This window comes from Setaria viridis, chromosome 2 (assembly GCF_005286985.2).
Source record: "Setaria viridis chromosome 2, Setaria_viridis_v4.0, whole genome shotgun sequence".
NCBI classification, from domain to species: Eukaryota; Viridiplantae; Streptophyta; class Magnoliopsida; order Poales; family Poaceae; genus Setaria; species Setaria viridis.
The window spans coordinates 38,040,008-38,062,785 of NC_048264.2; the positions used below are offsets into that span (position 1 = coordinate 38,040,008).

At 41.8% G+C, this 22,778-nt stretch overlaps 2 protein-coding genes and 1 pseudogene across 2 annotated transcripts; all 3 read left to right on the forward strand.

Moving 5' to 3' along the window:
- The first annotated feature begins 8,331 nt into the window (after positions 1–8,331).
- On the forward strand, positions 8,332–11,400 carry LOC117844935 (receptor-like serine/threonine-protein kinase SD1-8). The gene is made up of 3 exons (XM_072291895.1): positions 8,332–10,052; positions 10,421–10,522; positions 11,162–11,400. The coding sequence occupies exons 1-3, from the start codon at positions 8,558–8,560 to the stop codon at positions 11,398–11,400; spliced, it is 1,836 nt and encodes a 611-aa protein (XP_072147996.1). The 5' UTR covers positions 8,332–8,557.
- Positions 11,401–11,489: 89 nt separating this feature from the next.
- Positions 11,490–12,140, forward strand: LOC140221937 (cysteine-rich receptor-like protein kinase 10). Its single transcript, XM_072291896.1, has 2 exons — positions 11,490–11,693; positions 11,741–12,140. Exons 1-2 carry the CDS (start codon positions 11,496–11,498, stop codon positions 12,023–12,025), a joined length of 483 nt encoding a protein of 160 aa, XP_072147997.1. The 5' UTR covers positions 11,490–11,495; the 3' UTR covers positions 12,026–12,140.
- An 891-nt stretch (positions 12,141–13,031) lies between these two features.
- LOC117844933 (valine--tRNA ligase, mitochondrial 1-like) lies at positions 13,032–21,838 on the forward strand (annotated as a pseudogene).
- Positions 21,839–22,778: the final 940 nt, after the last annotated feature.

Below are 22,778 nucleotides of genomic sequence, written 5' to 3' on the forward strand. Positions count from 1 at the left end.
GAGGAGATCAATCTAACACGTACTACCAAGTAGTAGCTTGTGCGCGTACCTTTTCTGTCTCTCTGAGTTTGGTGGCACTCATGAGTTCCATTTTGTTTTGTACCGTGGCTCTCCTCTTGCCGGCCTTTTGTGCTTCCGATGACCGGCTTGTCCCAGGCAAGCCCCTTCTTCCCGGCACGACCATCAAATCTGGTGGTGGTAACTTCGCCTTTGGCTTCTTCTCCCTGTCCAATTCCACTTCAGGAAAGCTATACCTTGGCATATGGTACAACAAGATCCCCCAGCTCACCGTGGTGTGGGTTGCTAATCGGGCAACACCGGCCATCTCCTCCTCAGGTCCTTCCCTTGTTCTGACCAACACCTCTGATCCTATCTTGTCCAATGTTATCGGCCGTGTTCTCTGGACAATCAACACCAACACTGCTGCAGGCTCCTCACCATCACTGAGATCGAATACTACTGGATCGGTGGCGGTGCTTATGAACATAGGCAATCTCATCCTACGGTCACCTAGTGGCATGGTGTTATTCTCACATCCTGAAATTTTTGGATTTCAGGATGTGATTAAAAAGAATAATTAAACAATAATTTTCTCATAATTTTAAATTTTTTTCAACATTTATTTCCTTGTCAGGAAATGTAGTATAGGAAAAATAATTGGTGGTTTTTCTAAATTAAATAGTGTTGTTCTGTGTGTGTTGCATTCATACCGATGCATCTTGGTGTTTATAGAGTGTAAATGTTTTAAAATGCATTTAGACGACGACCAGATTCTTCTGAGAATTTTTTAGCTTTTTCTAAAATTTATTCTCATTTTCCTAGGACCAAATCTATTTATCAGAAGGCTCTACAATCTTTTTCACGAGCTCCAAATATTATATTTGGACTCCTCGTGTCCCAGAATTTTCAGACTATTTTTCATGGTTTAAATGATTTATCTAGAATTTTTTGAATTTTTCTTTCACAAGAAATTATTTCTAAAAATAAGCTAACTTCTCTATCCTATCGGGCCAAGCCCGTGGGCCCAACCCGCTCCGTTTCAGCTGCAAGCCTGCCCGACCCACTTGGGCCCAGCAGCCGCCGCAATCTGCTGGCGTCCGCAGCGCCGCCGCCCTCGTTCCGCAGCCCAATAAAGGGCGACGCCTCCTCCCCTGCGCGCCCAGCGACTACTCCCATCGCCCGCCACCCTTCCTCGCATGAGCAGCACCGCCGCCGCCCGAGCCGGAGTAGAGCCGAGCGCCGCCGAAGCTCGCCCGGTGTATTCGCCACCTCCTTTGCCCACCAGACGAAGCTGGTGACTCTAGGAGCTCCAGGAGCTTCGGGACATCGCCCCGCGCACCCGCCACCGTTCACCATCCTCATCTCGTCGCCGAAGAAGCTCGTCCACTTGAAGACCGGAGCCGCCGCCATTTCCCGTCCGCCTTCGGTCAAATTCTGGACGGAGCACCGTATCCCGCCCATCGGTGAGCACCCCTACAAGCTCCCCTCTACCTCCTCTACCCCTGCGCCACCTCGCTTGAGTCCCTAGCCGCCGGAGCGCCAGCAAGCCGAGGTTCCTGAGCTCCATCCGCCATAGACTCAAGCTTTTGTGATTTGGCCCCTAGAAGATCCTGTAATCTTTAATAGTCTTCCTGTGTCTTGACCAATCCTCAGAAAACCCCCTACATCTTTGGGATCCTTGCAACCAAGTCCAACCCGAGCACTTTAACAATCTAACCCCACCCTTTTCAGCCTTTTGCGAGCACTATTTATAATGTCTTGTAAAACATCTCAGCTAGCCCTCCAGAGCTCGCCCTCTCCATCATCCCCTCGCCGACCGGCTACTGGAGGAGCACGTTGCCGTCGTTGAGGCCCCCGACGGGTACGTCGGCGTGTTCGCGCATGACTTCCACCACCCCGGCGGCAAAGCCGATCTCCACTACTACACGATCGTGCAGGACGCCGACGGGCCGTGGTGGTGGCTGGAGAACACGATCCCGCTGTCGTGGCTGGCGGCGTACCACCGGCCGTTCTGCCTCCGGGGCACGGCCAACCGCCAACGGGTGCTTAATCCTCGAGGTCAGCGAGGAGAAGCCGGCGTTCATGGCGAGCTACCGCGTCAGGGACGCCGAGCTGTTCAAAATCGACGTCAAAAGCTTCCAGCTGGAGAAGATCTGCCAGGCACAGTGCGCCGGGTAGTGTTGCTGGCAGTACTTCGGCTTCCCGCCATCGCTGTCCGCGCCCAGTGTATGAGCAGCATGGTGATATCGCTGAACAAAATTATTTTCCAGCTGGCTGCTCATAGAGTTAGAGCCTTGAGTTTGTCTGGCATATATATAATAATGATACAAGCAACAATTTGTACTGATCCAGTCTGTTCACAATCCCAATGCATACATACAGATACATCTTACAGGTACAAAGCAAAACAACAATCTCAACATTATTCAGCTGTACAAACCCCACAAGCAGGGGTAAACATTGCCCAAAACTTATAGGTTACAGTCACATCCATGTCACTTGCTGTTTATTAAGTTCCTCTTGCATACTCTGTCTCATTGCCATGGATTCTTATTTCCACCAGTACTGCAGCTCCTAGCTTGCTGTTTATTCAGATCCTTTTGTATACTCTGTCCCATTGCCATGGCCTCTTACTTCCACCGGTACCATACCAGTGCGCTAATACAGCATCGCACCTTACACACAAACGATGGCAACTTGTAAGAGGCAAAAGGAACCACGAAGAGCGACCGAGCCGGGTGCTCCTAGATTGCTCTGTGTTTCTATATCTTCCACACCATGTTCATCGTTCTCTTTGTTCTCTTAAAGGACTGCTCGAGGTCAGCTAACCACAAGATTTACCACAGCCTAACAAAGGAAGAGGATGACCCAGTGCCTCGAAAAGACGGTCCAGGGTCTGCTGAGGATGGTTCATTGACTCCAGAACTATTTCCATATGATGATGCAGTCGAGCTCACCAAGTCTGTTACAGCAGGTGCAAAACTCTCCACAAACATGCCACAAGATATTAAAGTCTCGCCAGAAGGCATGTTGATGTACGAAACTGTACAATCCTGAAGATCTACGCAAATGAGTCTGTTTTGGTTGCCAAAGAAGATCTAGGTGCTTATGAGAAGGTGGACATGCTAGAAACAATACTGGGATTTTTTACCAAGCTTGAAGAAAACGGGATTGCAATTGGCCAAGAGCCCTCTCAGTTGCTTGTTGTGTGGTTCTGAAGGCTTGGTGTAGTTCATGAAGTCGAACAGGTTCTGAAGGAGCTCTTAGAAGACATGAAGACCAAGCAAACAGTTGCAGTATCGGTGGAACAGAGGTTATATAGCACTATGACACATGAATCGGGAATAAGAAGATAATTATTTTAGAGAGGGTAAATACCCGTAGCAACGCACGGGCAATTCTACTAGTATATATACTAATTGTGGTTACTAAATGAAAACCTACTCACCAATTTTCGGGTGCAGGAAGAAAAATAAATGCAGAAAACCACAAGAAGCTAATGTATAGGGGTTTAACAACTTCAGAAGAACTTCTAGAAGAAAACACTGCCCATGATTTTGAGCTTCCATTTCTCAAATTCCAAGATATTCTTGTCGCCACAAACAATTTTTCCAATAGATTTATGATTGGGAAAGGAGGTTTTGGCAAAGTTTATAAGGTAATTATTTATGGAAGGTATCTTTCTTTGCATGTTCCAGTTTGATTATTCAATCAAGTATCTGCATTACATATCACAACCTTACTTTTTTAATAATTACAAAGGTGACACTAGAAGGTGGTCAAGAGGTTGCTATCAAAAGACTTAGTAGGGACTTGGACCAAGGAATACAGGAGTTTAGAAATGAAGTTGTTCTAATTGCCAAACTACAACACAGAAACTTGGTTCGACTACTTGGGTGCTGTGTTGAGGGAGATGAAAGGCTGCTAAATTTATGAGTACTTGCCCAATAAAAGTTTGGATATTGTCCTTTTCAGTATGTTCAATTCATACACTAAATAGTTGAGGAGTTATATATTTTCATTTTTCATATACATGACATATTTACCTTGTAGGTTGTGAAAGAAATGCACCGCTTGATTGGTGACAACCAGAAAAATACAAATACAAGACGAGTTGTTGGGACATAGTAAATACTATTAATCACAAGTTAATATGAATATATATGACTGTACCAAATTCATATTTGTAATTTTTGCAAATGAAATGTCTTTACCAGTGGTTACATGGCTCCTGAGTATGCAATGGAGGGCATTTTCTCCGTGAAGTTTGATGTCTATAGCTTTGGCGTGTTACTATTGGAGGTTGTAAGTGGTATAAAAATAAGCTCTGTTGATCGCATCCCAAATTACCCAAACCTAATAGTCTATGTAAGCAAATATTACTACTTCACAGATTAAGGGTTTTAAATGTTTAGTCTTATACGATCTCAGTGAGTGACATGATTGTTACAGGCGTGGAATCTCTGGAAGGAGGGGAAGACAAGGGATTTGGTCGACTTATGTATTGTTGAGAATTGCTTACTAGATGAAGCTTCACTTTGCATCCATATGGGGCTTTTGTGTGTACAGTAAAATCCTGAAGATAGGCCATTCATGTCTTCAGTTGTGTTCAATTTGGAGAATGGATGCACAACACTACCAGCGCCAAACCACCCTGCATATTTTGCACAAAGAAATTGTGATATAGAGCAAATGAGACAAGATATTATTAACTCTAAGAACACAATGACTATTACAGTCATAGAGGGAAGATAGATTAACTCAAATTTTTAGTCATAAAATATTTTCTAGGATAATTTTGTGAACATATTTTAGCTTTTAGTATTAATCTGGAAATACAATATGCGGCTACCTTATTGCTACTAGTATAGTGCAAACGCTTTGTTTTGAAAACCAAAAGTAGCCTGGACGAAATAATCTTAAACGGATATATGAAGCTCAAAACATCCGATTGGGATGATGCTCATACGGAAAAGCATAAGGTTTGTAAAACAGAACCTCTACCTAGTATGGGGGCAGCCGGGCAGGGGAAAGGATATGATATTTGGGTATCCATTTTCACCCAACTTTTTTTTGGGGCTCTCGACATCTTTGGAAGGTCAGGATCATACTGCTGTGCTCGTGTTTACAATTGTAGCACCATGTATACACACTCTGTCTATAGCATATAGTAGGGTGACTTGCATCAAATTAACGTACGTTTACTTAAACGTGGTACGTGTAGTTGGGTTTGGCCAGAAAGTCCACTGGCGGTTTTTTAGATAGAGAAAAAAACATTACAGCCTTCACACTCACGCGTGAGTGCATATAGCCAATCGTTAGAAATCAAGTAGTAGTACTTAGACTAGCTACAAAATGCCACATAATAAAAATGGTTCTAAACAAAGTAGAAAGAAGTGAAGGCTAGCTGAGGCTTAATCCTATTACTAAATTTAATTTTCTTCCTTTGCTTATCTGTAATGTGCGAGCCCTATGCTTCACTGACAAGATGAAAGTACGTCCGACTAGGCAAAACAACAACACGGTCTATAGCTCACTTGTCTAATCGGGGGCTCCAACTGGCGCCCAGGACAAAAGCCCAAAATAATCCGTCACCAAGCTCCTCCAGTGTCGTGTCACCAACTCTTCTTCATGCGGTAATCTCCGGTTATTATACTTGCCACCTTGCATTGGGAGTTTTGGATCATGAGCTCGTCCGTATATATGGACTCATGCTGTGATCATGTCCGCTTGAATCAACGAGGATTTCCCCGTGCCGGCCGCCGTTCCCCCAACGACTACGTCGTCGTCGCCGCAGCCTAATCCGGATAGAGGCGAGGCATCAGCAGCACCAACAGGGACTTCTGCCTGGGTCCATTTTCTTGTCAGCGTGTTCTACGTAGAAGCTCAAACTCACCTACTGATGCTTCAGTCCATGTATGGAATTCTAGCGCCGGTGGCTCGTGACGCCTCGAAGGCTACATTTCTTAACAAAGGAAAGAAGTCTCCTTTTGGTCTCAAGTAGCCCAATATAAAAGTATTCTTTTGATGATCTGGACATTTGCACTTCACACACATACAAAAATATCGGTGAACAAGTCATTCCAAGGGAGTGTTGTGGGGACGTTCTGCCCAAATGGCAGAGAAATCGTCCATATATGCTGGTGAAAGAAAATGTTGTGGCAAAAAAAAAATTGTTTGCTCACTGCGAGAGCCTCACAAGAAAGATATTCAAGCTTAGGGAAAAACAGGACAGGAGGAGAGAAACGCAATATGTGTGGGAGTGTAAGTATCAGGAGCGCCTTTCTCGAAGAACCCGGATGGGTATTTATACTGTTTCCAGCGATGGATTATTGCCACCTTGCATTATTATGAGTACTAGTCTATCAACCCGTGCTCCCGCACGGGCTAATATTTTTTTAGAAACTATTATATTTAAAAATTATTTAGAAATTAAACTTCTAGCTAATAATCAAAATTGTTTACCTACTGCTAACTTATTTTTCAATACTTCAACATAATACTTATATAGATATGTATCTATCTTTGTCCAGTTGTGATTGATTTTTAATTAATAATTACTCAATGCACTTTTTCATCCATATTCATATTTTTTCATTTTGTATCACACCTCCAATCCTCCATACATTATGTTTAGCATACAAATCAATATTTTTCATCGATTCCTCACATACATGTATAAATAGTCTAAATGGTGGCACTCATCATGTGTATATACTTTAACTTAGTATTTTTATATTAACAATGATATAAATACGTAATTTAAAATCATATATTAATTTACCTTTTAACATTTCTGTATGATGCACATGAAGATAATTAGATTAAGATTTAAATGTTTACTTTAGGTTATTTTTAATAACGACATACGTGGATAACATAGATAAAATTTTAGAATGACATTTTAAGTTATGCTTTATAATGATGTGTATTAGTAAATTGGATTAAGGTTATGGGGTTACTTTAGATTATTTTTTATAATAGCTTAGCTCGCTAATTGAAAAATAGGTTTAGAGCTCATTTTTGAATATTTTCACAATAATAGTGGTGGGTAATGTTTTAGAAAATATAATAGATCAATGGCTATGATTATTAGAGTTTACAGGATTGATGTTTGACGTTTTTAATTTTTATGAGAATTTGTCTCATGGGAACTAATGTGAAGCCTCCAATGGAAAAAAATGAGACTACATTGCTAAAAAACTATTACCATAAGCTAGCTCTTGTTTGTTAAATATTCGAACACACAATGCTTATGTAGATATATACTTAATATCTTCATCCAATCGTGATAAATTTTAGTTAGCAACTACTCTATAATATTTTCATCCACATTTATAATCTTTAACTTTTCACTTTGCATCGCAGGTATGCGCTTGAATTTGTTTAATGAACCTTAAGTTTAAGATACAATTTTAGCATAGGAATCTATATTCTCATCACTTTATATCCTTATAAATGGTGACACACATCATGCGTATAGACCTTAATTATTATATCGTATACCAATAGTGCAAGATATAGACGATTTAGAATCATATATTGCTGTATATTTTTAATTAAGGTTATATGATTCAAACGTAGAGTTACCTCATGTTATTTTTAATAATAGCATGTGTGGGTAATATAGATGCAAATTTTAAGGGATTTAAATTTTTTAAGTAATAGTGGTAGGCAATTCAGTTGCAAATTAGGGGGTTATTTTAAATATTGTTTATAATGGTATAAGTGGGTAATTTTGATGAAGATTAGGGGGTTACTTTAGTTTATTTTATATAATGGCAGAGGTGGGTAATTTATATATAGATTTAGGGGGTTACTTTAGACTATTTTCATAATGGTATAGGTGGGTAATTTTTTAGAAAACATAATAGATCCAATGGCTACGATGATTTGAATATATCGATTAATGGTCAGATGTTTTGCTTTTTTGTGAGAATTTTTAGGATTTCTCTTTTTTTCTAGAGTATCCACCTAGGAATCCTAGATGGCTTCACCTGGAGGTTTCAAAAGGAACCTCCAATTAGTAATAGTAAGATAGAGACGTAATGCTACTGCACGAATTTAGGAAGCTACAATGCAACTTACTCGCTGGAAAGTTTGACCACGCAAATTCTACTGCGGCCTAAATTCGTTGATGGCGAGAATACATTAGTAAACTCTGATTGAAGGTGAACAATGTGGTTTCGGGCGACCTACATCCTTATATAGGCAAAGCACATACTAATTCTAGAAGCATGCACTCTTAACGTCAAGGTAAAACAATCCTTTTCTCCAAGAAAAATAACACCACGGTAACAACCCTATCGATCGAGGTGCGTACAACTCTCAACTACGACTAACAGATTCTGACTAGAATGTTTGAACTCGTTTTAGCTAGCGTACATCAGAAACCTGGAAATTTTGCATTGTTGCGTGCACACCAAGCGTGTAGGAGCATATACTATATACCACGACAAGTAGCCCGCTTCCGCGCCTGCATTCTCTACCGCTTTGAGGCATAAACTAGCTAGCTAGTAAACGCACTCAGAGAGCCAGAGACGCCGCAGCAAGTCCAATGGCATTCATGAGTTCCATTTCGGTTTGCACCATGGCTCTCCTCCTCTTGGCGGCCCTGTGTGCTTCGGATGACCGGCTTGTCCCAGGCAAGCCGCTCTTGCCCGGCACCACCATCGTATCTGATGGCGGTGACTTCGCCTTTGGCTTCTTCTCCCCATCCAATTCCACTCCGGAGAAGCTATACCTTGGCATATGGTACAACAAGATCCCCCGGCTCACCGTGGTGTGGGTTGCTAATCGGGCAACACCGGCCATCTCCTCCTCAGCTCCTTCTCTTGTTCTGACCAACACCTCTCATCTTGTCTTGTCCGATGTCAAAGGCCGTGTTCTCTGGACAACCAACACCACCAAAGCTGCAAGCTCCTCACCATTGCCAAGATCAAATGCTACTGGTGGATCAGTGGCAGTTCTTATTGATACAGGCAATCTCATCCTACGGTCACCGAGCGGCATGGTGTTATGGCAGAGCTTTGACCACCCGACTGACACGATGCTCCCTGGCATGAATATAAGGTACCACAAGACACATGAAGTAAACCGCCTTTTTTCTTGGAACGGCCCTGACGACCCCTCGCCGGGTGCCTTCTCCATTGGCACAAAGACAGAAACGTTCATCCAGGTCTTCATCTGGAACGGTTCGCTCCCAGAATGGCGCGGCGCAGTATGGACGGGTGCCACAGTCACCAGCCAGCAGTTCTTTCAGGTGAACACCACTAATGTTGTATACACAGCATTTGTTGACAGCATCGATGAGATGTCCATGGTCTTCACCGTCTCTGATGGTGCACCTCCCTTACGGTCAGTTATGAGCTACTCTGGTCGGTTAGAAGTTAGTGTTTGGAATAGGGATTCGTCGGAGTGGGCAATGCTTTTAGTGTGGCCGGAGTACGAGTGTAGAAAGTACGGCTACTGCGGGCTCTCTGGATACTGCGACCACACAGATGCCACCCCAACTTGCAAGTGCCTTGACGGGTTCGAGCCTGTGGACAAGGAAGAATGGAGCAGCGCCAGGTTCTCGCGGGGATGCAAACGAAAGGAGGTGCTTCGATGCAGTGATGGTTTCTTGGCGCTGCCCGGTATGAATGTGCCCGACAACTTTGTGCGCATTGGGAGGAAGACCATCAAGGAATGCGCGGCTGAGTGCAGTGGCAATTGCTCTTGTGTGGCGTACGCTTATGCAAATTTAAATGGCAGCACATTAGATGGTGATGCGACGAGGTGCCTTTTGTGGATTGGTGATCATCAGCTTGTCGACACACAGAAGATGCAGGGTGTGCGTCCCTATAATGCAGCTGGTGCTGATAGTCAAGGAGAGACGCTATATCTCCGAGTTGCAGGCTTGTCAGGTACCATTTCATATCATAAGACCTTCTATCAGAACCAAGTGTTCGCCTATAAGTGTCATTCCCACTGTGGCATGTGGTCTCCCTATCAGGAGCTATATGTTTTTGATCAGAACATGACTTGGCAGGCCACTGTTGTTCATTTACCAGGTCTTAACAGTAGGCACCGAGATCATTGAAAATCATATAGGACAGTGGCAACTAATTTTAGAATCTGAGCAGATCCTAGAATCGAATGATAATCATAATGTATGGCTACATGCATATTGTAGTCAATATATGTGTAGCAAAAATAGATACTGAACTGAGATTTACATTTTTATTTCTTTCTCAGTGATCTAATTTGGCATACAACATCAAGGCAAGTTGTGGTCCTAAAATTAATAGTCACTTTTGTCCATGCATTGTAAGAATGCCGCGCCTGTCCGGCTGTTAGCTCATGTAAATCTCACTCTTACTACCAATTTTAGTCATATATATGGCATGAACTTGACTCTAAGTTTTACACTGGTTTGCAGGTGAACGGACAAAAGCAAATGCAGTAAAGATTATTCTATCAGCTTTAGCGAGTGTTATTGTTCTCACTTCCATTATACTTATATGGATCTGCAAGTTCAGAGGTAAGTTATCTTAATATGTATACTGATCATGGTTACTAAAAGAAAAACTACTCACCGGATTTTGGGTGCAGGAAGGAAAAGAAATGTGGAAAACCACAAGAAGCTAATGCATAAGGGTTTAAATACTTCAGAAGAAATTCTAGAAGAAAACACCACCCATGATTTTGAACTCCCATTTCTCAAATTTCAAGATATTCTTTGCTCCACAAACAATTTTTCCAATACATTTATGATTGGACAAGGAGGTTTTGGCAAAGTTTATAAGGTAATTATTTATGGAAGGTCTCTTTATTCAATCAAGTATCTGCATTACATATCACAATCTTACCTTTTTTTTAATAATTACAAAGGTGACACTAGAGGGTGGTCAAGAGGTTGCTATCAAAAGACTTAGTAGGGACTCGGACCAAGGAATACAGGAGTTTAGAAATGAAGTTGTTCTAATTGCCAATCTACATCACAGAAACTTGGTTCGACTTCTTGGGTGCTGTGTTGAGGGAGATGAAAGGCTGCTGATTTATGAGTACTTGCCCAACAAAAGCTTGGATGCCGTCATTTTCAGTATGCTCAATTCATATATATAGTAGAATAATTCTATGTTTTCATTTTTCATATACATGACATAGTTATTCCTTGTAGACTGTGAAAGAAATGCAAAGCTTGATTGGCCAATAAGGTTCAAGATTATCAAAGGAGTTGCCAGGGGACTACTTTACCTCCATCATGATTCAAGACTGACAATAGTTCATAGAGATCTCAAATCTAGTAATGTTTTGCTAGATGCAGAGATGAGACCTAAGATAGCAGACTTTGGTATGGCAAGGATGTTTGGTGACAACCAGGAAAATGCAAATACAAGAAGAGTTGTTGGGACATAGTAAGTACTATTCATCACAAATTAACATATGAGTATATATGACCACCAAATTCATATTCCTAATTTTTGAAAATGAATGTCTTTACCAGTGGTTACATGGCTCCTGAGTATGCAATGGAGGGTATTTTCTCAGTGAAGTCTGATGTCTATAGCTTTGGCGTGTTACTATTGGAGGTTGTAAGTGGTATAAAGATAAGCTCTGTTGATCGCATCCCAAATTACCCAAACCTAATAGTCTATGTAAGCAAATATTACTACTTGCAGAGTAAGGGTTTTAAGTGTTTAGTATTATTCGATCTCAATGAGTGACATGATTGTTTCAGGCGTGGAACCTCTGGAAGGAAGGCAAAGCAAGAGATTTGGTAGACAAATGTATAGTTGAGAACTGCTTGCTAGATGAAGCATCACTTTGCATCCATATGGGGCTTTTGTGTGTACAGGAAAAACCTGAAGATAGGCCATTCATGTCTTCTGTTGTGTTCAATTTGGAGAATGGGTGCCCAACACTACCAGCGCCAAATCACCCTGCATATTTTGCACAAAGAAATTGTGATATGGTGCAAATGAGAGAAGATATTATGAACTCTATGAACACAGTGACTCTTACAGCAATAGAGGGGAGATAGATTAACCCTTAAATTTTTAGTCATAAAATATTTGTTTAGGTCAATTCTATGAACTTATAATTTGCTTTTTTTTAGTACTAATCTTGAAATACAGTGTGCTGCTACCTTTTCCCTACTAGTATGGTACAAAAGCTTTGTTTGGAAACCAGAAGTAGCCTGAATGAAATAATATTAAACAGATACATGCAGCTCAAAACATCCCGTTGAGATGATACTGATAAAGAAAGCGTAAGGTTTGTAAAACAGAACCTTTACCTAGTATAATGGCAGCCTGGCAGGGGATAGGATTGTTGCTTGCCATTGAGCCGAGGTCATCATCGTTCACCAGCAGAAGCAATCGCATAACCCGCTATCGCTTGCCGGCACGCAGGGACAAGAGACCGGTGGTGTGAAACTGTGAACTGGTGCAGCCAGTGGATGCAGAGCGCGGGAATGGGTGCGGCGTAGGCATTCTGTCGAACAGGTGGAAGGCTTTCCGCGAGCACGCAGGCGAGGCGGAAGACTAGCCGAAGCCACCGATGATGAGAAAGTGGGCAGTTGGGCACGCAGCTTGATATCGGTCGCTCACACTTTCGTCTCCTCTGCATTGGCGTCCGGCTGGCGAAGGCGGAACCTGGGATCTCAGGGAGACTCAGGGTTGTCGCCTTGTCGGACTCCGAGACTCGGACATAGGAGGACGACGCGCGCTGCGGGAGAAATTCAAGCGAGCGCTCCCAATTCCCAAATTTGAGCTGCAACTTGCAAGCGTACGCCAGCCCAACCCAAAGAAACTAATTTTAGACCCATGAAGATTAAGGCCCACCAAGCCTACAAGGAAAAGAGAAGAAAGCCCACGAAGCCCATCAGCACCGAAAGAGAAGAAAAGCTTGATGAGTCCAGAAATTCCGTGGGGTGCAAGTTTTTTTCGACAACCCGTCTGGCGCAAGTTAGCCCAACATTAAGCGGACCCCACGTGCCAGCGACACATCTAGAAAGCAGCCCACTTGTCTAATCTGACTCCACCTCGCCGGCCTGCCCAATCCCTTCCATCTCCAAACCGGAAAAAAACCCACAGAACCGTAGCCTCCCTACCTCTGTCCTGCTCGCTCCGCCGTCCATCCACTCTACTGTCGGCGGCGGAGAGAAGACCCAACCCGCCGGCTTGATCTGAGCCATGGACAAGGTAAGCAAGAGGGCGCCGATCGAGCAACCCGTCCTTCCCCTCATGCTCGCCAGCTCGCGGGGGGATCTCTTCTCTCTGTTTGTGAGACTGATTTGGGTGTGGTTTTGTGCAGCAGCCCGGGGCGCAGGGGGCGGAGAAGGTGCCGGAGGAGAAGGTTCGTATACTCACTTACCTCCCCTTCGTCCGCACAGATAGGGCTAGCTTGCGATTTTGCTTCCATCAAGTGGCGTGGGATGTATGAGCATTATATATAAATTGAATTGCATTTTGGCCGCAAGCTCTTTTCTGCATGACTGCTTTGCCTAGATCGTGTTCCCGAAATTGTAACATATTATCCTCTGAAACAGTTGTTTGTTCTCTGAGATGTCTGAATCAGCAGTTTGTTTTGAGCAGCTGCTTAATGCATACTAGCATATGTTTGTATGAAGTAGCAATTTGTGTACCTTCGGTAGTATAATGCTCCTTCCCCTAAGGGGGTACATGGCTGATGGCTCCTTTGTGCAATCAGAACTGCATTTTTTTGGGGGGGTTTAGTTAGCAAGTATTTCTAGTCAGTACTCACTCCTTTTTTTTGTTCATCCAGCAACTTGATGAGAAAGAGTTAGAAAGGAAGCTGAAAAAAGATCAAAAGGTATCAATCAAGTTCTGTCTTGCTTTGCTCTCTATACTTAATTTTTGTATTGGTCGTAATTGGATGGCCTGAAAATGGTAATTAGATCAAGTTTAACAGACAAAAGTGATTTCACTGAAGTCAGAAATGAGCTGAACTATAAGATTGGACTGTTCTGTTATCATGTGCGTGGATAGTCATTTATGGGTTAAATGTTGCACTTGCAGGCAAAAGAGAAAGAAGAAAAAAAACTTAAGGCGAAACAAAAGGAGGCAGCTAGGCTCCAGGTTCAATTATAATGCTCACTAATCTGTATATGACTGAACAGATGATCCAGACATCGAATAAGTGAAATGCTTGTTGGATATGACATAGGCACAAGCAGCCTAAGATGGAACAAAGAAGACTGAGAAAAAACAAAGGAAGAAAGCTACGGAGGATGAAAATCCAGAGAATTTCATTGATCCAGACACTCCTAATGGCGGGAAGAAATTGCTTGCGCCTCAGATGGCCAAGCAATACAGTCCAAGTGCCGTTGAGAAATCGTAAGATGCCTGAATAGTTTTTTACATTTTTTGATTTTATAATTTCTAGCACTGTAAATGTATATTTCAACCACATGGTTTCTTTATTTGTATGCAGATGGTATGCCTGGTGGGAATCATCAGGATATTTTGGGGCAGATTCTGCAAGCACAAAACCACCATTTGTTATAGTAAGTGATTTATGCTCTTGAAGGTTGTGCACAATAAGATCGAAGCTAATTTAGCATACTGCACCATTTTACATCACTGTAGTGCTTTTTACATTGTCAAATAGTGGGTTAGCTTCCAACAAATAGTTGTCATTTCTTTTCAGGTTCTGCCACCGCCTAACGTGACTGGAGCTCTTCACATAGGCCATGCGCTTACAGTGGCTATAGAGGTATTCCTATTTTTAAGAGATCTATATGCCATGTTAACACTAGACATTGACTATACGATGCTTTTATTCTCATTCAGGATGCTATATATGATACGGTGGCGTAGGATGTCAGGTTACAATGCACTATGGGTCCCTGGAGTGGACCATGCTGGCATTGCTACACAGGTCTGCATTTAGGAATTCATTAATCTTCTGGAGTTTATATGATGAATCATACAATACAAATTTAGATGATAGAATTTTGTTGCTGATATATTATTTTGGCTGCATATATTGTCATTCAAGTTGTGGAACAAACATGCAGAGACACATGCTGGCAGTGCTAGTTAACAATGTGCAGACATTAAAAGAACTCCGTCAGCATGGGTGTTGGGGACATATTAATGAAATCTACTTATGCAATTTTACTGAAACATTTTTCAAAATAATGTTTTGAATCCCATTTCCTACTTTTGGATTTTAACTGTTTAGCAATTGTTCATCCATTAAGTGCATAATTACATAGCTTTTTTGTTGCTTCTATACCCTTGAGCAAATTAACATTGTATGATTTTGGCCAAATGTGATTGTTTTGTGTTTGCTCATTTCCACTTGTATTATTTCTGTGATTTAACTTGGCATTTGTAGTTCAACTTCTTATTTGGACTTGACAATGAGTACTTCAATGTTTTGTACTCGCTTCATTTTGACATGGAAAAAGCTATCGCACGCGTGGTCGCGCTGGTGTCAAGCGTTGGATCGTGGCTCGTGCATGAGCTGTTGGATCGTGGGCTTATTAAGATGGGCTTTAACTAACTGGAGGTACATTTATAGGCTACTTAAATAACTAGGCTAATTAGGCAAAAGCTAACGTGTGCGGATCGTGTGGGGTGAAGTGGATTGTACAGCCCAAGTGTTTATTATTATGTTTGAACTTTTAAAAATATGATAATTTTCATATGGAGTATCCGTTTTCAAATCCGATTGCGCCAGCGTGTTAGTTACGATGAGATCTATGAAACAAGATCTATGATGCATATGTTTTAGATTAATTTTATGTAGTGGTAACTTATATTGTGGTATAGTAGGTGCTTCTATATCAAGTTTGTAGCAACTTATGTTCAAAGCTCCAAACAAACTTTACATATAAGTTGCTACACAGATAATTTTGAACCTTATGCCATTACCTATATGAAGTATCTACATAAGTTGCCACATTGTCTTTATTTGAGTTGTTATTTTAGCTGCGCATAAGTTGTGTACACAACTTTTACCTAAGTTGTTACATTTGTCTCTATATAAATTAATTTGCTCCTCGACATTAGAAATGCAATATAAGTTGCTACGTAGTTCATGCAATATAAGTTTCTAGAGTTTTGGTTTTAGATCTAGTTTTTTAGGATTTTAATTTTTGGTTTAGGATTTTAGGGTTTGCATTTAATGTGTAGATTGTCTATTGTCTTTATTGAGGTGATACATTATCTTTATCTAAGTAGATCGTACAACTACTGGAAGAACTGTGGTGATATAAATTGATACATAGTGTCTACATAAGTTAATACATAGCCTAGTACAGTACTACTATTTTTATACAAGTTGATACACAAACTCTACACAAGTTGATACAATCTCTATATAAGTTGATAGTACCGTTATATATAAGTTGCAAGCTCAAGTAAATTTACTTCAAAACCTATGGAATATGGGTCTTATTTTGTAGATTATATCGCAAGGAACACAACTGTGAAAACGGATTAAAAAATGGACTCTTAATGAGTGAGTTATCATCATTCAAAAAAAATGGAACAAAATAAAACACGATGGTAGTCTCCATGACTCCACCTAACCGTCCTGCATGGCAATTAAGAAAAGTATGCGGAAGCATGCGGTTGTTGTGTTGTTTCACACGGACACCATTAGACGGATAAAGGGGTCGCGCGCTCACCCTCTGCGCGACCAATGGCGCGTTAACGAGCTCCTTTTGACATCTGCTCTCGTGTATATCAGGTTGTTGTAGAAAAGAAGCTTATGCGTGAAAGGAAGCTAACAAGGCATGACATAGGGCGCGAAAATTTTGTTTCTGAAGTAAGCACTTTTTCCCATGATTATGTTTTGTTGGCCAATTGATCATCTGTTTCCATTATATTACTTAGTGTCATATGTTCTGAAATGAAAGTGTTGTCTATTTTGTTCGAATACTTAATCCTGCACCTGATGTATCATTTTTGTGTTCACTTCACTTAGTCCATTTTTTAAATCTTCTTACAAACAGGTGCTCAAATGGAAAGATCAATATGGTGGTACCATATTGAATCAATTGCGCTGGCTTGGGGCCTCACTTGATTGGTCCCGTGAGGTAACATACCTATTCTATTCAGTTAGGAAAAAACATGGCATGTGGTTGAACCATGCATATTAACTTCATTTCAAACTGGACACCAGGCTTTTACAATGGATGAGCAAAGATCAAAAGCTGTAACTGAGCTTTTGTAAGGTTACACAAGGAAGGCCTGATATATAGGTTAGTTCCCTCACACTTTTTGTTCGAGTGTAAGTGTTAAAATGAAAAAGAGAATCCACTATCAATTGTGCTTTATTGTTGACCTACACTCCTGTTTTTCAATTGCCAACCTTGTTTGAATGGATATTCCTTTTCAGAGACTATCGCCTTGTGAATTGGAATTGCACATTTCAAACTGCAATCTCTGATATCGAGGTTAATGGATCTTTATATTGTTTATGATATGTTAGATATTGTTATCCTTTGTGTGCTTGATTAAGATAATTTTCTTAGATTGAAAATGCTGATTTGACAGGTTGATCATATTGATCTTAAAGATGAAACTATGCTAAAGGTCCCTGGTTATGCCAATGAGGTGCAGTTTGGTGTATTGATATCTTTTGCCTATCCTCTTGAGGAAGGACTGGGTGAGATTGTTGTAGCAACCACCAGGATCGAAACAATGCTGGGCGATACTGCAATAGCTGTTCACCCCGAGGATAAAAGGTATAAGCATCTGCATGGAAGGTATGCAGTCCACCCCTTCAATGGCCGAAAACTCAAAATAATCTGCGATGCTGAGTTAGTCGATCCCACTTTTGGTACTGGGGCTGTCAAGGTAAGAGCTGCTGAGGGTTACTTTTTTCCAATCTTATCTACTTGGACCTTCCTCATATTCTTAGATGGTATTGTTTGCTGGTTTTTTATGCAGATTACACCTGCCCATGATCCAAATGACTTGGAGGTTGGAAAACAGCATAACCTAGACTTCATCAATATCTTCACTGATGATGGAAAAAATAAGCAGCAATGGAGGTGCACAATTTGAAGGAATGCCATGATTCACTGCTCGAGTTGCCGTTATTGAGGCGCTGAAGAAAAAAGTATTACTGGATTTTCTTAACTATATCCCCTCGATATCTGATTATCAATCTTTTTTATGAATATATGAATTACAATATGTGGCATGGAATGCATGATTTAACAGAGTGAAAATGCAAATAGTGAAATATCATGGTCTTTGTATCATAACCATGATCTATCTATTTATTTCCTAGTGTGTTGTACAAAGGGGGAAAAAATCAGTATAGTAATACGGAGTCATTACCATGATCTTCAGTTCAGTATCAGTACTGGAAATAGCTTATCAGCATCAGATTGGGATCGGCTATCAATAATTATGATTTTTCTAGAATTTCATAATTTACAGATATCCTTCATACTGTGGAAATTGTTGATAGATTACTTGATAGGTCTTTGGCTTCTTGTTTTATATGATGGATTAACCTTTTTTTATTCTTCTAATTAAGGGTTTGTATAAGGACACAAAGAAGAATGAAATGAGCTTGGGCATCTGTTCAAGAACTAATGATGTAGTGGAACCTATGATAAAACCACAGTGGTTTGTTAATTTCAACTCCATGGCCAAGGCAGGCCTTGATGCTGTGAGGTCCAAAAAAAGATTGAGATCATTCCCCAGCAGTATGAACAAGACTGGTACAGGTATATCATACAATGTGTCTCCTTTTGCACTCATCATGTCAAATGAATGACATAAATCTGAAATAAATTACACACCCATTACTGCTGTCCTTCCAGGTGGCTTGAAAACATACGTGATTGGTGTGTTTCGAGGCAATTTTGGTGGGAACATCGTGTACCTGCATGGTATGTGATACTAGAAGATGACCAGGATAAAACCCTTGGTTCTGATAACGACCGTTGGATAGTTGCAAGAAATGAAAGCGATGCAAACCTGGAGGCACAGAAAAAGTATCCAGGAAAGAAATTGTGGCTAGATCAAGACCCTGACGTGCTGGACACATGGTTTTCATCTGGTCTCTTCCCCTTAACAGTACTTGGTTGGCTGTCCGATACTGCTGACCTCCGTGCTTTCTACCCTACTTCGGTACTAGAAACTGGACTTGATATTCTCTTCTTTTGGGTAGTAAGGATGGTGATAATGGGTCTGCAACTGGGTGGTGATGTGCCATTTCAGAAGGTATAGCACAAATTCCCGTTCAGTGCCATTTAAACTATCATATGATTGTAGCGATCTAGTCCATACACTTTGTTCATGATAGATACTCTATTCAAAACCTATCGCTGCCTTCTGTATCCCCTTAATGTGGTTAAATCCTGTAACACTATAATCTGATCAAGAAGAGACCCATGCCTGTAATGTTGTGGATGTATAATCAAGTTACCAGAAGTTTGTTAACTAAAATATGGAACCCTCCCATTTTAAATCATTCTCTACTGATGTTCTCCGCCCTTTATATCTACATAAAGGCCACACTGATTTCCTTCCCAATGAACTCTACCTTTTTAACGTTTACCATATATTGCTCACATGTTAGGTGAGACATCAGCACAGTGGGGTGCCATGGTTTATTAAGTCCATTCTATATTTCTTTAATAGTAAATCCATAAAGCCACCATCTTTCCTTTTGTTCGTGTCTGCAAGTTATATCTTTTTTTATTTTTGAACTCAATTAGCAAGCCAAACCATATACTGAGGCTACAGAAATTTGGCACTACATATGGCAGTCAAGTATATTTCATCTCTTGTCCAATGATCAATGACCACATGCCCTGTTCTCAGGTTTATTTACACCCTATGATCCGTGACGCACACGGAAGAAAGATGTCAAAATCACTTGGTAACGTCGTTGATCCTCTTGAGGTGATAAATGGCATGTTACTGGAAGGTCTTCTGAAACGTTTGGAAGAAGGCAATCTGGATCCAAATGAATTAAACATTGCCAAAGAAGGGAAGAAGAAAGATTTTCCTGATGGCATAGCTGAATGTGGTACCGATGCCCTCCGCTTCGCACTGATTGCTTACACTTCCCAGGTGATTATGGTGCCCAGAGAGTTTTTTCTGTGTTATACATGCATTGAAGATTTTATTACAATCTATTTTGTTTCTTAGTCTGACAGGATAAATCTTGATATCAAGAGAGTAGTTGGATACAGACAGTGGTGCAACAAATTATGGAATGCCATCCGTTTTGCGATGGGCAAACTGGGTGATCATTACATTCCACCTTCAACTGTTGATGTATCTTCGATGCCACCAATCTGCAAGTGGATACTCTCAGTGCTTAACAAGGCCATTGGCAAAACCGTTACCTCTTTAGAAGCATACAAATTATCTGATGCGACATCTACTATATACTCTTGGTGGCAGTACCATCTATGTGATGTATTTATAGAAGCTATCAAACCTTACTTCTTCAGCGATTCTCAAGAGTTTGAATCAGCAAGAGCTGCCTCCAGAGATACCCTGTGGATATGCCTGGAGACTGGTCTGCGCTTGCTCCACCCATTCATGCCTTATGTAACAGAAGAGCTATGGCAGCGTCTTCCACAGCCCAAAGATTCTTGCAGGAAAGATTCAATTATGATTTCAGAATATCCATCCCTTGTTGAGGTAATACCTGTGTCCTAAAGAAGATTCTGTAGGAAAAATTCAATTACGATTTGAGGACAGAGTCTTTGAGTACTTGTTTACCCATGGGAAAATATTGTTCTTTATGACAGGGATGGACTAATGATAGACTTGAAAATCAAATGGACATTGTCTTGGATGCCGTGAACAGAATAAGGTCACTGAAGCCACCAACAGATTCAAATGAGAGGTATGCACATGACCATCTGTTTTGTTTTGTATTTGCTTGTTTGGTTCTTCAATCTGCTTTTGCAAAATAGAGTAATAACTTATTGATATTTTCTTGTTCTTTCTTTTTTTCAGACGACCTGCTTTTGCACTTTGCCGAGGCCAAGAGATTGCTGCCACTATCCAATGCTATCAATCTCTAATCGTGTCCCTTTCCTCCGTATCACATCTCAAGGTATGACTGTTTTATTTTTCATTATGGAAATATCTTTCCCCTTGCATCATTTACAATCACTTTATCCTGTATGGACATAAAACCTAAATGGAGTTTTATTCCCTCAAATTGCTATGGTTCTTGCCAAATAACTGTTCTTCTTGGCTTTCTTCAGCTTTTCACATTTATATGCTACCTACTTATGAACAAAACTACAAAAGCACTGATCTATTGTTGGAAATTCTTCAGATCCTGACAGAGAACGATGAAACTCCAGCTGACTGTGCAACTGCTGTTGTAAACAAAGACTTATCTGTGTACCTTCAACTCCAAGGAGCTCTAGATGCAGATGCTGAACGTGAAAAGCTAAGGAAGAAAAAAGACGAAATTCAAAAGTAAGTGTGCATATACTGTCTTCCCTATCCATTTTTACCGTCAAGACTCGCTTAAGTTCACTGTTGTATGACATCAGTAACATGGTCTCTTGTGATACACGCAGGCTGCAACATGCGCTGTCACAGAAAATGGACGCCTCTGGTTACCGCGAGAAGGCTCCACAGAATGTGCAGGAAGAGGACATGGGGAAGCTCACCGCCCTATTGGAACAACTGGAGGTCATCAGTGAAGCTGAGAAGAAATTAGATGCAAATATTTGAAATAACTGAGTCTGTGGCCTGTGTTTCAAAGATACTCTGCTTGTACCGAAGTTGATCCCACATCTTTTTTTTTGTTCAAAAAGCTCAGTTGTGTACCTGTACGTTCAAGTTTATAATTGATGGCTCAGATCAAAATTGCAGTTGCATTTTCCAGCGTGTAAGAATTGTACTGACGGCCTATACAGGACAGTATTTTTTGGATGTCCGATATTGGCAAACTCTTGGTGTTGATGCATGTGGCCACTCTGCCGGAATATGTTGTAGCTGTATTGTTGTGGTTTCAGGTCCGCAAAGCCTCACGAGACTATGCAACGGGTCCCTTGTGTAGCATTTCTTCTGCGGCAAAAGTTGTGAAATCAAAGCAAAATCTGCAAGCCAATGATAGTCGTCGCCGGTGCGTCCTCCCGCCTGCTCCTCTTGTTCATCTTCCTAGGCAGCAGCCGCCGAGGTAGGGGAGAGCTGCTTGGGGAATCAATGGCTGTCGGACTTTCGCAGTAAACGTGCAAACGTAGGGGCAACAGCGGCAGTAGTGGCTGCACACACACACACACACACACACACACACACACACACACACACACATGCACGGGTCGCAGCCGTGCACCACCACCTGATTGGTGCGGCGGCGCAGGGCTCATGTCGCGGTCCGTGCCGCGCGTGCCGTTCCCAGGTTTTGTGTTCCTCGCCATCCCCAGCTGGTCGTCGTCCCGACGAAGTCCCTGTCCGGCTCCATCTCCTTAGCCCAGCGCCCCAGAGCTCGAGGGTCCCCGGCGACGACGGATGGCGGTGGTCGTTGTTTCGTTTAACGACCGCCCCGTGCTCCTTTTCGTTTCTTCCCCATGCCATGGAGATCACGATCACATCAGAGGGAGCCTGACCCAAATAACAGCATGGTACAATATTACTGTGGGGCTCTGCGCAGGCTGCAGCCGCACTCGCCGCCGCGCGCACCGGTGCTGCCCGGGTTCACGTCTCCCGTAGCGCGACCTACGCGGCCGCGCGCTCCCTGGACGACGCGTTCTTCATCTCCGCCTCCCCCGACCGCGGCAGCGACGCGCTCCTCGTCCCCGCGCTATCCCTGCCGGC